Source organism: Lactuca sativa, chromosome 1, assembly GCF_002870075.4.
Source record: "Lactuca sativa cultivar Salinas chromosome 1, Lsat_Salinas_v11, whole genome shotgun sequence".
In the NCBI taxonomy this organism is placed as follows: domain Eukaryota; kingdom Viridiplantae; phylum Streptophyta; class Magnoliopsida; order Asterales; family Asteraceae; genus Lactuca; species Lactuca sativa.
The window spans coordinates 101,068,762-101,081,362 of record NC_056623.2 but is presented as its reverse complement, the minus strand read 5'-3'; the positions used below and the strand labels follow the sequence as shown (position 1 = coordinate 101,081,362).

At 35.2% G+C, this 12,601-nt stretch overlaps 2 protein-coding genes across 3 annotated transcripts; one reads left to right on the top strand and one right to left on the bottom strand.

Annotated features, from left to right (window-relative positions):
- The first annotated feature begins 1,099 nt into the window (after nt 1-1,099).
- Nucleotides 1,100-5,999, top strand: LOC111899422 (disease resistance protein RUN1). 2 transcript variants are annotated; one of them, XM_023895276.2, is made up of 5 exons: nt 1,100-1,795; nt 2,410-3,556; nt 3,650-3,967; nt 4,048-5,178; nt 5,248-5,999. In XM_023895276.2, the coding sequence occupies exons 1-5, from the start codon at nt 1,266-1,268 to the stop codon at nt 5,821-5,823; spliced, it is 3,702 nt and encodes a 1,233-aa protein (XP_023751044.1). In that variant the 5' UTR covers nt 1,100-1,265; the 3' UTR covers nt 5,824-5,999. The 2 variants fall into 2 exon arrangements, with proteins under 2 accessions (XP_023751044.1, XP_023751043.1); XM_023895275.2 differs by having other exon boundaries at nt 4,045-5,178.
- A 2,043-nt stretch (nt 6,000-8,042) lies between these two features.
- LOC111899421 (farnesylcysteine lyase) lies at nt 8,043-11,443 on the bottom strand. Its single transcript, XM_023895274.2, has 5 exons — nt 10,853-11,443; nt 10,084-10,257; nt 9,641-10,000; nt 8,537-8,712; nt 8,043-8,449 (listed from the first exon to the last, which is right to left on the bottom strand). The coding sequence occupies exons 1-5, from the start codon at nt 11,351-11,353 to the stop codon at nt 8,182-8,184; spliced, it is 1,479 nt and encodes a 492-aa protein (XP_023751042.1). The 5' UTR covers nt 11,354-11,443; the 3' UTR covers nt 8,043-8,181.
- Between the last annotated feature and the right edge of the window lie 1,158 nt (nt 11,444-12,601).

The following is a 12,601-nucleotide window of genomic DNA, read 5'->3' as shown; positions in this document are numbered from 1 at the left end:
GAAGTCAGATTTGGACGTTCTCTATATGTACCATCTCGTTTTTACGATTACTGTAACTTTCATTTAGATTACTTAGGCTAATAATCAACCTATTTCTACTTCGTACTTTATAAACCAACGTTTATAGTAAATTCTACTGTAAGGTGAGAATGGGTTGTTACAAATTTACTCTAAATGAACTTTTTAGCTTATGTTTATTTTTTTATGATTCTTCCATTGTCTTCAAATGATATAACAAAAAACAAAAATAAATAAAAACCTAAACTCATTAATTTGCTAGTCTTTGTTATCTACATTTCACTGTCACCACATGGAACCATTCTTCAACATCTCCTACCTGAGTCCTAGCTCTTTTTCCTAATCAGAATCTCCACATTGAGAATCTACACACTGCTTCTCTGATAAATTTGTAACCCTCCCATCTCCTTCACATAAAGATGATTGGTAAACAAAACAGAAGAAAATGGTAATAACAAGGAAATGTATATTAAGTCGGGGGGGGGGGGGGGGGGGGGGGAGGTGAAAGGAAGATAGTTTGGGGCGAGATGCAAAGAAAAAACTGAGAGTTATGATGATCGAACCAAACCTTTTTCATTCGAAACTTTGTGATCTAAGGGAAATCTCTATCCCCACACTAAACTCACTAAAATGCTTCAAACCCACACTAAAACTTACACTATATATAGTGTTGATGAATAGTAAACTACTAAATATAATGTTATACTATTGATCAATACTATCTTTTAGTTGATGTAGACAATAAGGATTAAGACGACCATGTGGTTTTGTGAGGTGTGAACGGTGATTATAGTTCCCCATAGGGAAAGTGGCCAATCAGAAAGTGGCCGATCAGAAAACAGGATCTTCGTCTTTTAAAAAGAAAATAAAATTTTAATAGGAAAATGACAAAAATAAAATAAAATAAAATGGTTATTTACAAAAGGTTAAGAGAACAACTCAAAGGATGAAACATACAAAAATAAAAACGAGAGTACAAAAATTACCGATTTTCCTATATGTAAGGACCATTTATGTAATTTTGTCGATAACATATAATGTCAATTCCTAATTCCTAACTCCCAAGTCCTAAGTCCTAACTCAAAGTTTCCAAGCAAATTCCCAAACAAGATATATCATCCATCAACACTAGTTTGTTCATTGCTGAGTTGAACCCCCTTTTTGAAAACCCCCTTGATGCATCCATAACCCTTTGTATGATTCTCAATCCAGTCTAAAATCAATAATACCGTCCATATTTACTCATAATGGCTATCTTCTCAGAACTCGTAGAACCTTCATGTTCTTCATCAATTGATCGTCATAGATATGACGTATTTTTAAGTTTTAGAGGGGCTGACACTCGTTATGGCTTCACTAATCATCTGTATAAGGCCCTCGAGTATGCCAATATAACCACCTTCTTGGATGATACAGAGATTGAAACCGGGGAATATCTAAAACCTGATTTGGAGAGCGTGATTCAAGCATCTAGGGCTTCTATTATCGTGTTGTCCCGCAATTACGCTTCATCGACTTGGTGCCTTGATGAATTGGTGCTGATCCTTGATCAACGTAGGGCATCCAACCAAATTGTTATCCCCGTCTTGTATCATGTTGAACCCACCCATGTCAGGAATCAACAAAGTACCTTTGGATATGCAATGAATGAACACAATAGAAAGATGGAAGCAGAGACAGATGCAAATAAAAGAAGTGAAATAGCTCAAAAGATCGAACGGTGGAAGAAAGCGCTTACAGAAGTTGCTGATTTAGAACGAAAGGATGTAAATGGCCGGTAATAACCCATTTCTTTCCATTTTTTCATTTTTTCTTGGATTAACACATGAAATGTCAATATTATATCTCATATGCATTTCAATAAGTTTCCTCAATATCATCAAATAGACAATTTTTTTTACGTATTTAAAATGATATACAGGTACATAAAATTGGATTCATGAATTCAGTTATGTGACCTGATAAATCTATTCATATGGATACATTAACCATTCTGACAAATTATTATTTTATCCTAAATTAATTTATTCTTATATAAACCACTGTTTCAACTAAAATAATTTTCATATGCCGCCTTTGTATTAAAAACCAAGTTTTAATGGTTTCTATCCATGACATTTTTTTTAGGTTCTTGCAAAATCATATCATAAGTTAAATTTTTTATGGTCTTTTAGAAACATAATGAAACCTGGTGGCCTGATGGTGAAATCTTTTTTGCAAAGATGTCTCTGGTCTTGGATATCATGACATTAGTATGTTACACATTAGATACTTATATAGTTATAGATTATGATATAATTTTGACTCGGGTCTTTGGATAAATTAAAACTCCAAATCTGGTTTGTTAGGTTTGTGGATTGTGTTTTGTGGTTCTTAAAAATCAAGTTTCAGGCTAGAGACGGAGTTTATTGAAGAAATAGTTAAGGACATCTACTCTAGATTACGTATATCCTCAAGGAGTCATCTGCCACAACTTTTTGGGATGTACCCATCCATTAAATTCATCACTTCATGGTTGAAAGATGCATCCCTACATACGAGAGACATACTCACTATTTTGGGTATCAGTGGGATCGGAAAGACGTCTTTAGCCAAATATGTCTATGATTTGCATTCGTATGAATTCGACAAAAGTTGCTTTATTGAAGATATCAGTAGGAGATGTGATGAAAAATTAAATAGAAGCAATGGTTTTAATGGGCTGCTTTACCTACAAAAACAACTCTATGATGACATTTCAGAACCAAGTTCAGGTCAAGTTCATGATGGTCTTATATCCACGCCAATGATAGAGAATGCAGTTGCCCGTAAAAAGGTTTTTTTAGTTCTTGATGATATTGATCATCTCAACCAGTTGGATGCCTTACTTGGGAGCAAAGGTTTTCATCCAGGAAGCAAAATCATAATTACAACAACCAACTCATGCTTGGGAGAGAGTTGTGCATTATTCAAAATGAATGTTAAGCGCAGGCATATAAAGCACTTGCTTCGAGGATTACATGAGACTGAATCACGAAAACTTTTGTGTTCTCATGCATTCATGTCCAAGGATCCCAAGGCCGGTTATGAAGAGGTGTCAAAGAAGCTTGTGAAATATTGTGAAGGACATCCATTGGCTCTTGAAGTTTTGGGCAAATCTCTACATAATAGAGATTTAGCTTATTGGGAGGAGTGCCTAGAAGGACTAAAGCAAGGAAATGATTCCCCTATAAATAATATTTTGAGAAAGAGCTTTAATACTTTGCCATCCCCAAATGATAAGGACTTGTTTAAGCATATTGCTTGTTTTTTCGTTGGAATGGACAGAGATGTTAGTGAAACGATATTGAAGTCATGTGGTATAGAAACAATATCTGGTATCAAGATTCTCACTGATAGATGCCTTCTTAGTATCGGACGGAACAACAAGTTGATGATGCATGGGTTGCTTCAAGAGATGGGAAGATTTGTAGTCCGTGAAGAATCACCTGACAAACCATGGAAGCAAAGTCTATTGTGGTGCCCCGAGGAGTCATTTGAAGTGTTGAAACAAAAAAAGGTAAGTGGCCATGTTATGTATATACTTAGTTGTTCAAAGTATTTTGTATTGTGTAAACGTTATATGATTTTCTGGCATTTGGTTTCTTCTTAGGGTACAACAAAGATTCTAGGCCTCAGCCTTGACATGAGTATGCTTGAGAGTGAGAAGTCACATAAAACATTTGAGTTGAACACCGATGCGTTTAGGAAAATGGATAAGCTTATGCTATTACAACTCATTAATGTGCAAATAAGTGGGTCTTCTTACGAGAACTTTCCACAAGGATTAAGATGGTTGTGTATTCATGGGTTTTGTTTGAAGTCTATACCTTCAGACTTACCAATGGCGAATCTGGTTGCTCTCGACATGTCACGTAGCAAGATTAAATCATTTGACATTTGTTATAGTAAGAAGCCGAAGAGGCAAAAGGTAATTTATATCCATTGATAATTAGTCCATGTTGAGTTGATGAAACTCACTACTATTCTAACTTATGTGCATTTTAGCAGTTGACTGGATCATGCTCAAAAAACAAAAGGTTGCTTGGATCATTAAAGATTCTTAATTTAAGTTTCTGTAAAAAGCTTGGTAGTCTTGGTGGCTTTGACCAAATCCCTGCACTTGAGAGGCTAGTAGTTACAAATTGCAGTGCTCTATGTAAGGTTTGTGAATCAATTGAGGAATGTGTTGAACTTGTCCTCATTAATTTTAGCTACTGCAAGAAGCTTGAAAAACTTCCAAGAACCATCGGCATGCTAAATAAGGTTAAAATACTATTGCTGGATGGTTTTTATAATCTCAATGAATCTCAAGTCAAGGGTAGGGATGTGGATTCTCCAGATAAGTTCAAGGCTAACACCATGGACATGAACACAAAACCCTCTTCACCTGACATTCCGATGGGTATACCAAGTGAATTGCAGTTTGTCATGTTTGCTTTTCCAAGATCTTTAGTAAGGTTGTCACTTAAAACTACTAATCTGTTGAAAGAATCATTTCCCATAGACTTCAATCACCTATCCAATTTAGAAGAATTATATTTAGATGGTTATAATCTCGGTGAATCTCGAATCGAAATTAGTGATATGACACCTCTGGAGATGTTCAAGGCTAGCAACAGAAAACCCTCTTCATCTGCGATGGTTTTGAAGGCTACACCAAGTGAGAGGAAGTTGTTTATGATTTCTTTACCGAGATCTTTAGTAAGGTTGTCGCTAAATGATAATAATATGTCCACAGAATCCTTTCCCATGGACTTGAGTTTCATATCCATGCTAAAGGAATTATATTTAGATGGCAATCCTATTGTTTCGATGCCTGATTGTGTGAGAAGCCTTCCTAGGCTTGAGATACTTAGTATGAGAAACTGTAAATTTCTGACGTCAGTCGAGCATCCTCCAAAAACACTAAGAGAGTTGATCCTCCTTTTTGATTCTAAGCCATTGCTAAGAAAAGTCGTATTTCATCCACATATGTCCCCACTCAAGTTTTCAGTTGACATGCAATTGTTCCTACAGTTGTTTTTTGAAATCAAAGGTCTGGTCGAAATCCAACCAATGATAAGTGTTGAGGAAGAGGTATTACGTAGTTTGGGCTGGACTAATATTTTGTCAAGAGGATATGACGAATCTGAAATCCAGGTTTGCTATTAACCATCTCTCTGTGTAAATATTTTTGAGTATATAATTTATGGTGATTGTATTTTGCAGATGTATTATGAATTTGGAATATTCAGCACGATTTATGGAGACAAAAAAGAGATGCCAAATTGGATTAGTCACAGTAGGAAGGGGTCATCAATATCATTTACCATCCCATCATCTCGAAACAACATCAAAGGATTGAACCTCTGTGTGCAGACATTTCTATCTTTGAATGAATTCTTTGATTTGCCAGTAATCACAATTAGAAATATAACTAAGAACCAAACCTGGTTATACAAGCATTGCATTGGTGGTTTCACTGCAGGTGAAGAGAGTCTAATAATGTTGAGCCATTGGATGTTTGGGAAGAATGAGATGGATACTGGTGATTGGGTTACTGTTACTGTTGCAATGAATTTTGGACTTGCAAATGAGTGTGGGGTGAGTTTTGTGTTTGATGATGGAAAGACAGATGAAGAAGAAGAAGAAGAAGATGCGTTGGGTTATTACAAGTCATGGAATCACATCATTGGTGGAGATCTCTCTGCGTATCAAACAACAACAGGAGAATACTTGCTAGAAACCTCTCTATTTGCACTGCCTGGCAATGAACCGAAGACGTATTATAGACGGCAGCGCTAGCTATTAAGCCCCATTTGTATATAGTTTTTTGATATGTTGGATCAACATGAATATATCAAACTCTATCCAGATCAAAACCAAACTCAATAGGAGATATAGCTACAACTACTTTGTCCAAGTGGATGATGTATGTGAATGATAATTAACGAATTCTATTTTATATGTTTTCATCAGAACCGACAGTGTGCTTTAGAGCTTTATCTCCAACATACTTGATCAGGCACATGAGGTATATCTTTTTAACACCCAAACCCTTCTCTCGCCCCATGAATAAAAAACCAAATATGTCCACCAGGATGCAACAACATAAAAGGAGTTGTAACCATGATCACATGGCAAAATGACCAAAATTACATAAAAAAAATCGAAAAGAAAAGGGAAATTCCTTGGTTAGTCTTTTCTTCCAAATAACGGACCCAAAGCAATTCAAAGTTCAGCTACACGAGTCTAAAGGTAGTTAGTTGAACTGTGGGTCTTGTTTTTCCACTTAACATTTTAATTAGATCAACGACTTCTTGGACTTCCATCATACGGTAGGTCAATAGCCCAGTATCATGTGAAAGAAAAAAGGGAATATGAAACAAACACCAACATCACAATAAACATTTATATGGGCTACAATTAACCAAGTGATGGAAAATAATTAACTAACTAGGTCTGATACTCATATATTACATGGATTAATTAAAAAAAAATTAAATATCAAAATGTAAACATTAAGTATTTTTTAAAGTTAAATTTTAAAATAAAGAAGGAAAAAACACATTTATTGCAATTTATGATCATATTTATTATATTTAATATTTTATTTATATAACCAATACGTATTATGTGGCTTTAAATTTTAAAAATTAAAAAAAACCTAGGAATTGAAATATGGATATTATTTATTTCAAAAATACCATAAATGACAAGTGTTAAAACTTATGAGAGTTTGACACGTGGCAAAATGGATTTTCATTTATTAGAGGAGACTAGTGGGTTATTTACAAACATTTGTCTCTTTTAATTATTTGCGGTTTGTTTCAAATTAAGTTATGTTTGACATGCTAGCTGGTGGTTAAAAAAACCAACTGTTAGTTGATAAAAAATGACATTTTGTTAAAACTAGTTGGGAAGCTAGCTGGAAAGTGAAATGATATATAAAAAATGACATTTTGTTTAAAACTAGTTGGGAAGCTAGCTGGAAAGTGAAATGGTATATAAGGACACGTAGAAAAATATGTTTATTATAATTATTAAAGGTATATATATGGAAGAATTTAGAAAAATAAAAGTTTTATAACTTAATCAAAAAGCTACACCGAGTAGCTTTTTAAAAAGCTAGATTATAAACTATTTTTTGACTTTTCAAACATAACAACCAAAAAAAAAACTCAAATAATAAGTTTCCTACTTAAATGGCGTGTCAAACATACCTTAGTGCATGCTACATATAGTCTCCCCAACAAATAGATTTGATTACTAGAAGCTGTAGAACATTTTCATTTCCATTTTCTGATATGATTTCTGTATTCAGTTGTACCTTTCGTGTACAGATTGATAGAGAATTGGACCAAGACCCTATTGTGGAAAAGCCCAGTGGGCCAATATCTAGTTAAGTGGTGAGAGTGAGGTAGGGATACTTCTGCTTCATTGTAGCTAGTTAGATTGGATTCAGCATTGTTGTTTGTGTAGAGGGAATCATCGGGCTATTAGGGTCCTCCTATGTGGCTATGTGATCTTTCCTCATTTTGATACCATTGAAATTCTTCTCTTTCTTCTAGGTGTTCATCTTGCATTGTTATTGTTAAGCTCTGTTTCGAAATCTTAACACTGATTCATGAGGAAGACTGATCATAGTGATTCGTTTTGTGGAGTTCATTTTAGTTGGACATGTTAATGTTTTTAAGGAATCATGATCTATGTTTCTCATTAACTACAAAGATAGACTAATGTCAAATGATCAGATAATATAACTACTCAACGTTGTTAAGCTATCTTGACCACTAACTGAGAAACCAAAAAAATATTCAGACATAAAATTAGAAAATAATACTTTTCTTACGTTACAGAGAATTGCATTCAGTTAATATAATAAGGTGAAATAACATGGTATAAGTCCCAACTTTATACTATTTTCCCAATTTAGTTAACCGACTTTGATTTTCCCAATTTGGTTAACCAACTTTGTTTTTTGTGATATAGATACGATGCTACATTTGAGGACAAAATTCAAGTGAGAAAATAAAATCGATTACCCAAAATGAAGGAGAGTGAACTTGGTTCTTGTACCTTATTATTTGCCCTATTAACTAATTATTTGACCCAATCTATTACAGTAACGTTACAACAAACAAATGGTTATTTTTACACATATCACAACTCCCGATGCTCAGGGCTTGAATCTAATATAGAAGTCTTCAAACCATACATTCTCAAAGGCTGTTGGGAAGATAACCTTGAAAGGACAAGTCTCGCTATATTCTCAGCAGCAACAGCACCAGTTTCCATAGTACTTGCTGCATTCTCAAATGCATTCACATAATACAGATGTCCATCATCCAACATAAATGGAGCAAACTTCTCAGGAGCATGATAATGTGGATACGCACCCCAATTTATTCTTATTGTCTCACTCCTTATACTACCAATTTCCAATCCAACAAAAAAGTGTCACTTAAATAAAATAAATAATAAAGAGAACATAAAATCGAGAAACAACAAATCTTACCTAAAGATCTGATCCAACAATGTGTCACTCAAACTTTGACGAGAGAACATCTTGTAAGTCATATCATTCTCACTATGTTCCTTGAGAATGGAGATGCATGTAAATGGAAGCTCATCACTCTCTATAGTCCCAACAAGTTCTGGAATCTCCAAAACTGAATCCAACCCAAAGTACACCTAAACCAAATCAAAACATTAGTATATATATAAATAAGAGAAAATTACAAAAATGGTCCTTGTGGTATGGCATAATAGGCACCTATAGTCCAACTTCAATAAAATGGACAAACTTAGTCCTTGTGTTATTTGGGTATTACAAACTTGGTCCCTGAGCTGTTAACTCTAACTGCAGAGCCTGTTAAATACTGTAAAATTACCTTTTTACCCTCACCTTTTTTTATTCATATCTTTATCTTTTATTAAGATGTCCAATAGTTACAAAAAGGTAATTTTACTGTATTTAACTATAGAGTATAAATTACACGAATGGTCCATATGGTTTGGGGTAATTTGCACGTTTGGTCCCTAACTTATTTTTTTAACTCGAAAGGTCCCTACAGTTTGTTTTTGTTGTGTGCTTGGTTCCTGTCTTACCTAAAAAGACTATTTTGCCCTTGATTTTTTAATTTATTTAAATAAAGTGGGGTAGGTAAGTTAAGGTGAGGTGGAAGTGGGGTTGGGGGTGTGTTTATTTAAATAAGTTAAAAAATCAAGGGCAAAATAGTCTTTTTAGGTAAGACAGGGACCAAGCGCGCAACAAAAACAAACAGTAAAGACCTTCCGAGTTAAAAAATAAGTTAGGGACCAAACGTGCAAATTACCCCAAACCATAGGGACCATTCGTGTAATTTACTCTTAACTATAGGACATCTTAATAAAAGACAAAGATATGAATAGAAAAAGGTGAGGGTAAAAAGGTAATTTTACAGTATTTAACCCGCAGTTAGAGTTAACGGCTTAGGGACCAAGTTTGTAATATCCAAATAACACAAGGATAAAGTTTGTCCATTTTATTCAAGTTGGACTATAGGTGCCTATTATGCCATACCATAGGGACCATTTTTGTAATTTTCTCTTTAAATAATGATAAGAAGTTAGAACTCACAGGATTCAAGAGGCCTCTGACAAAAGTTGCATGTGTATGCTGTAATTTTCTTTCTGGGATAGAAAATTTTGGGGTGAACTGAATGTTGAGCTCATCTAAAGGTGTAGCAACCACTGTAACTTGACATGTGTAACTGTTTCCTTTAGTGGAATTAAGTTCATAAAAACCATCAAGATTTGTGACTGATTCTATTTCCTCTTCAAGATGCAAAGTAACATCAGATCTGTTGACTAATCCAGCAGCCATCTGCCAGTTTCCACCTTCAACTGCCCATAAGTTTCCTCCTGATCCAGCTAGAGAAACAGCACCTGCAAGTCCACTGATTCTGACACTTTGACCATAGTTGATTCTTGTTATAACCTGAAGAAAGTATGATATGTTGGATTTATTACTATCTATAAAGATTTTTCCATGTTTATGGAAATTGGAAAGAAGTAACTTACAGTGATAAGCTCTTGTATAAGGAGAGGAGAATAATTGAGAGCAACTAATTTTTCTTCTAATGTTTGTGTTGTTAAATTGTATAAGTCTGCCCACTTGAGCATATCTTCAACAGTGTTGAAAATTGGTCTTGACTCCTTGCTTTCATAATACTTCAAGAAATTATCCACTGTAACCTGTTAAGGTAGTAAATGCATACATAAATTAGGTTACATGATTACAACATCATAAAGTTCCATTAAAGTTGACAGTTTTACATGACAATAGAACCTGCCATGATTTACCACATGTACACAAGTTGAGCATTCAGAAATGTAGATGTTGAGGAGAATAGAATTAGAATTTAGAAAGATTGTATAAAAGAGAAGGTTAGGGACGTAAGGATTTTGAGGAAAAGCCAAGAGAAGATCGATGACAGAGGTAGAGGCCAAAGTATTGAAATGATGTTTGGATTATCCCAAGGAGTTACTCTAAGACAGAGGGACATGGATTAGAATGATTCTTTGTTTGAAAAAACTAATTACATCAATCTCATGAGGCTTTAGACGCATATTACTACAATTATATGCTACAAATATGTTAATCCATCAAGAAATCAAAATATTTTTCATGTCCTTGAAAACTAATTAACTACAAAATTAGCAAGTTAATAGGAATTCAAAACTGAAATGAGTTGATTGTAATTTCAAATCAATCAAGTGGATCATCAGCTGGCACGCTTATGTTTAAGTTCAGCTAATAAACTTGAAGAGCGACAAGAAGAAGCCGTACCTCAACAAAATTGGTCATCTTAAGGAGGGAAACACCATATCGGACGAACATTCGCAACGAATTAGCGAGGGAGACGAAGTACTGAACCACCGAACTCTTTGATTTGGAATCAATAGTTTTGAATAAGAACTTTTGACCATCCCAAATGCCGAGCGAGAAAGAACTATCACTAGCGGAAGGCCCCTTGACTTTGAGATTCAACAAATGGGTGAAGTTCAAAGCGTGGTAGTTTTTGGGATGAAGAATTGAGGCACCAGCTTCGAATGTTTCTCCGCCGATGGTGACGGTTGCCATACGACCTCCGACGATGGGATGACGCTCGAACATGCGGATTTGGGATATGCTTGAGGAGTATTGACGAAGGAAGTGTGCGACGGATGAACCGGCGATGCCGGTACCGATGATGCAGACATCGGTCGGGGATCGGGGTGGTTGATCGGAAGAAGATGATGGGGTTGTTAGCGAGAGAATCGAGAGAATTACGACAGTAATAGTGAACATGTTGACGCAACCCCCACAGTCGGCGATAAGGATCCGGAATGTATTGGTTTATCGGACCGGGTGACAAAAGTCGTATATGAAATCTTCTTGGACATGGGTCCGAACATTCTTTTTAGTGTTAATAAATATTAATAGTTTATGATTGTCAAACGAGGTCGTACTATCACCAAAATAACATATTTTAAGCAAGGTTCTAAGCAAGGCCGGTAATGAGTTTTTCAAGAATTGCTTAATTAAAAAGGTAATTTTATATATATTTAATTTAATTTAATTAAAAGGTAAAAAATTGTATAATTAGAAAAAAAATGTAAATTGTATCATCTAAACGCCCCACATCAATCCGTCTAAGGTCCTATATGGAAGGTTAATAGCAAAAAAATTAGCATTATTTTGGTGTGCCAAGGTTCGAACATTGGATCTTTTATGTACATTTTCACTCCTCAAACCACTACAACTCCCATCATGAAGGCAAAAATCATATAATTCTAGATTTATATCGAATATTCAAATATATCAGGATTTTTTGAAATGTTATCAACATCTAAAAAAAATTAACAATGTAACACCCCAAATTCCAGAGGTGCCGCTGAAGGGCTTAAATTGTAAATTAAGGAAAGGGACTCGACGAGTAGGCATACTTACTCGCCGAGTCAGAGTGGTTTGTCGTGGGTTTAAGTTGCCAACTCATCGAGTCGGCGGCTTGTACTCGACGAGTTGGTGCTGAAAGGAGAAAACCCTAATCCCGGGGGGTTGTGCCCTATATAAAGCACATTATAACCCACCCTCAGCCTCTTTGCTACCCTTTTGAGATCCAGAAGCCCTAATTTCGTTTGTGAGAAGACTTGGAAGCAATTTAGTGTGATTTGTGAAGGAATCTTAAAGATCAAGAAGCTTGGATCAAGGAGACTTGAAGAGATCCGGATTATACTTCAGTGGGAAATCATTTTGGAGGTAAGGAATCGTTATCCTTGGCCTTCTCCTTTCTAGTTCCATTTTCATGGAGTTTTAGGGTTTGGTTGGAGAAATATTAATGACATCTTGAAGCATGAGTTAGATTTGGAGTTGAAACTCCAGATCTGAGTTCTATATGGATCATTGATGCAGAAAGCCTTTCTAGTTGTTATGCAAAAGCCCTTCCCTAAGAGTTAAGTCCTTTTCTAGCTTGGTTTTTGGTATTTTGGGGTAAGAAGCACGTAAAGGTGGCAACTTGATGTTGCTAATTGACCCTAGAGACCCAGATCTATTGTT

What these genes read in the sequence shown, in the direction of transcription:
- LOC111899422 (XM_023895275.2), top strand. Translation starts at nt 1,266, where the DNA reads ATGGCTATCTTCTCAGAACTCGTAGAACCTTCATGTTCTTCATCAATT. An exon ending in CGAAAGGATGTAAATGGCCG is followed by an intron (nt 1,796 to 2,409) that starts GTAATAACCCAT and finishes ATCAAGTTTCAG; the next exon opens with GCTAGAGACGGAGTTTATTG. An exon ending in AGAAGCCGAAGAGGCAAAAG is followed by an intron (nt 3,968 to 4,044) that starts GTAATTTATATC and finishes TGTGCATTTTAG; the next exon opens with CAGTTGACTGGATCATGCTC.
- LOC111899421 (XM_023895274.2), bottom strand. Translation starts at nt 11,353, where the DNA reads ATGTTCACTATTACTGTCGTAATTCTCTCGATTCTCTCGCTAACAACC. An exon ending in AGATGACCAATTTTGTTGAG is followed by an intron (nt 10,258 to 10,852) that starts GTACGGCTTCTT and finishes CTACCTTAACAG; the next exon opens with GTTACAGTGGATAATTTCTT. An exon ending in TTGTTGGATCAGATCTTTAG is followed by an intron (nt 8,450 to 8,536) that starts GTAAGATTTGTT and finishes GGAAATTGGTAG; the next exon opens with TATAAGGAGTGAGACAATAA.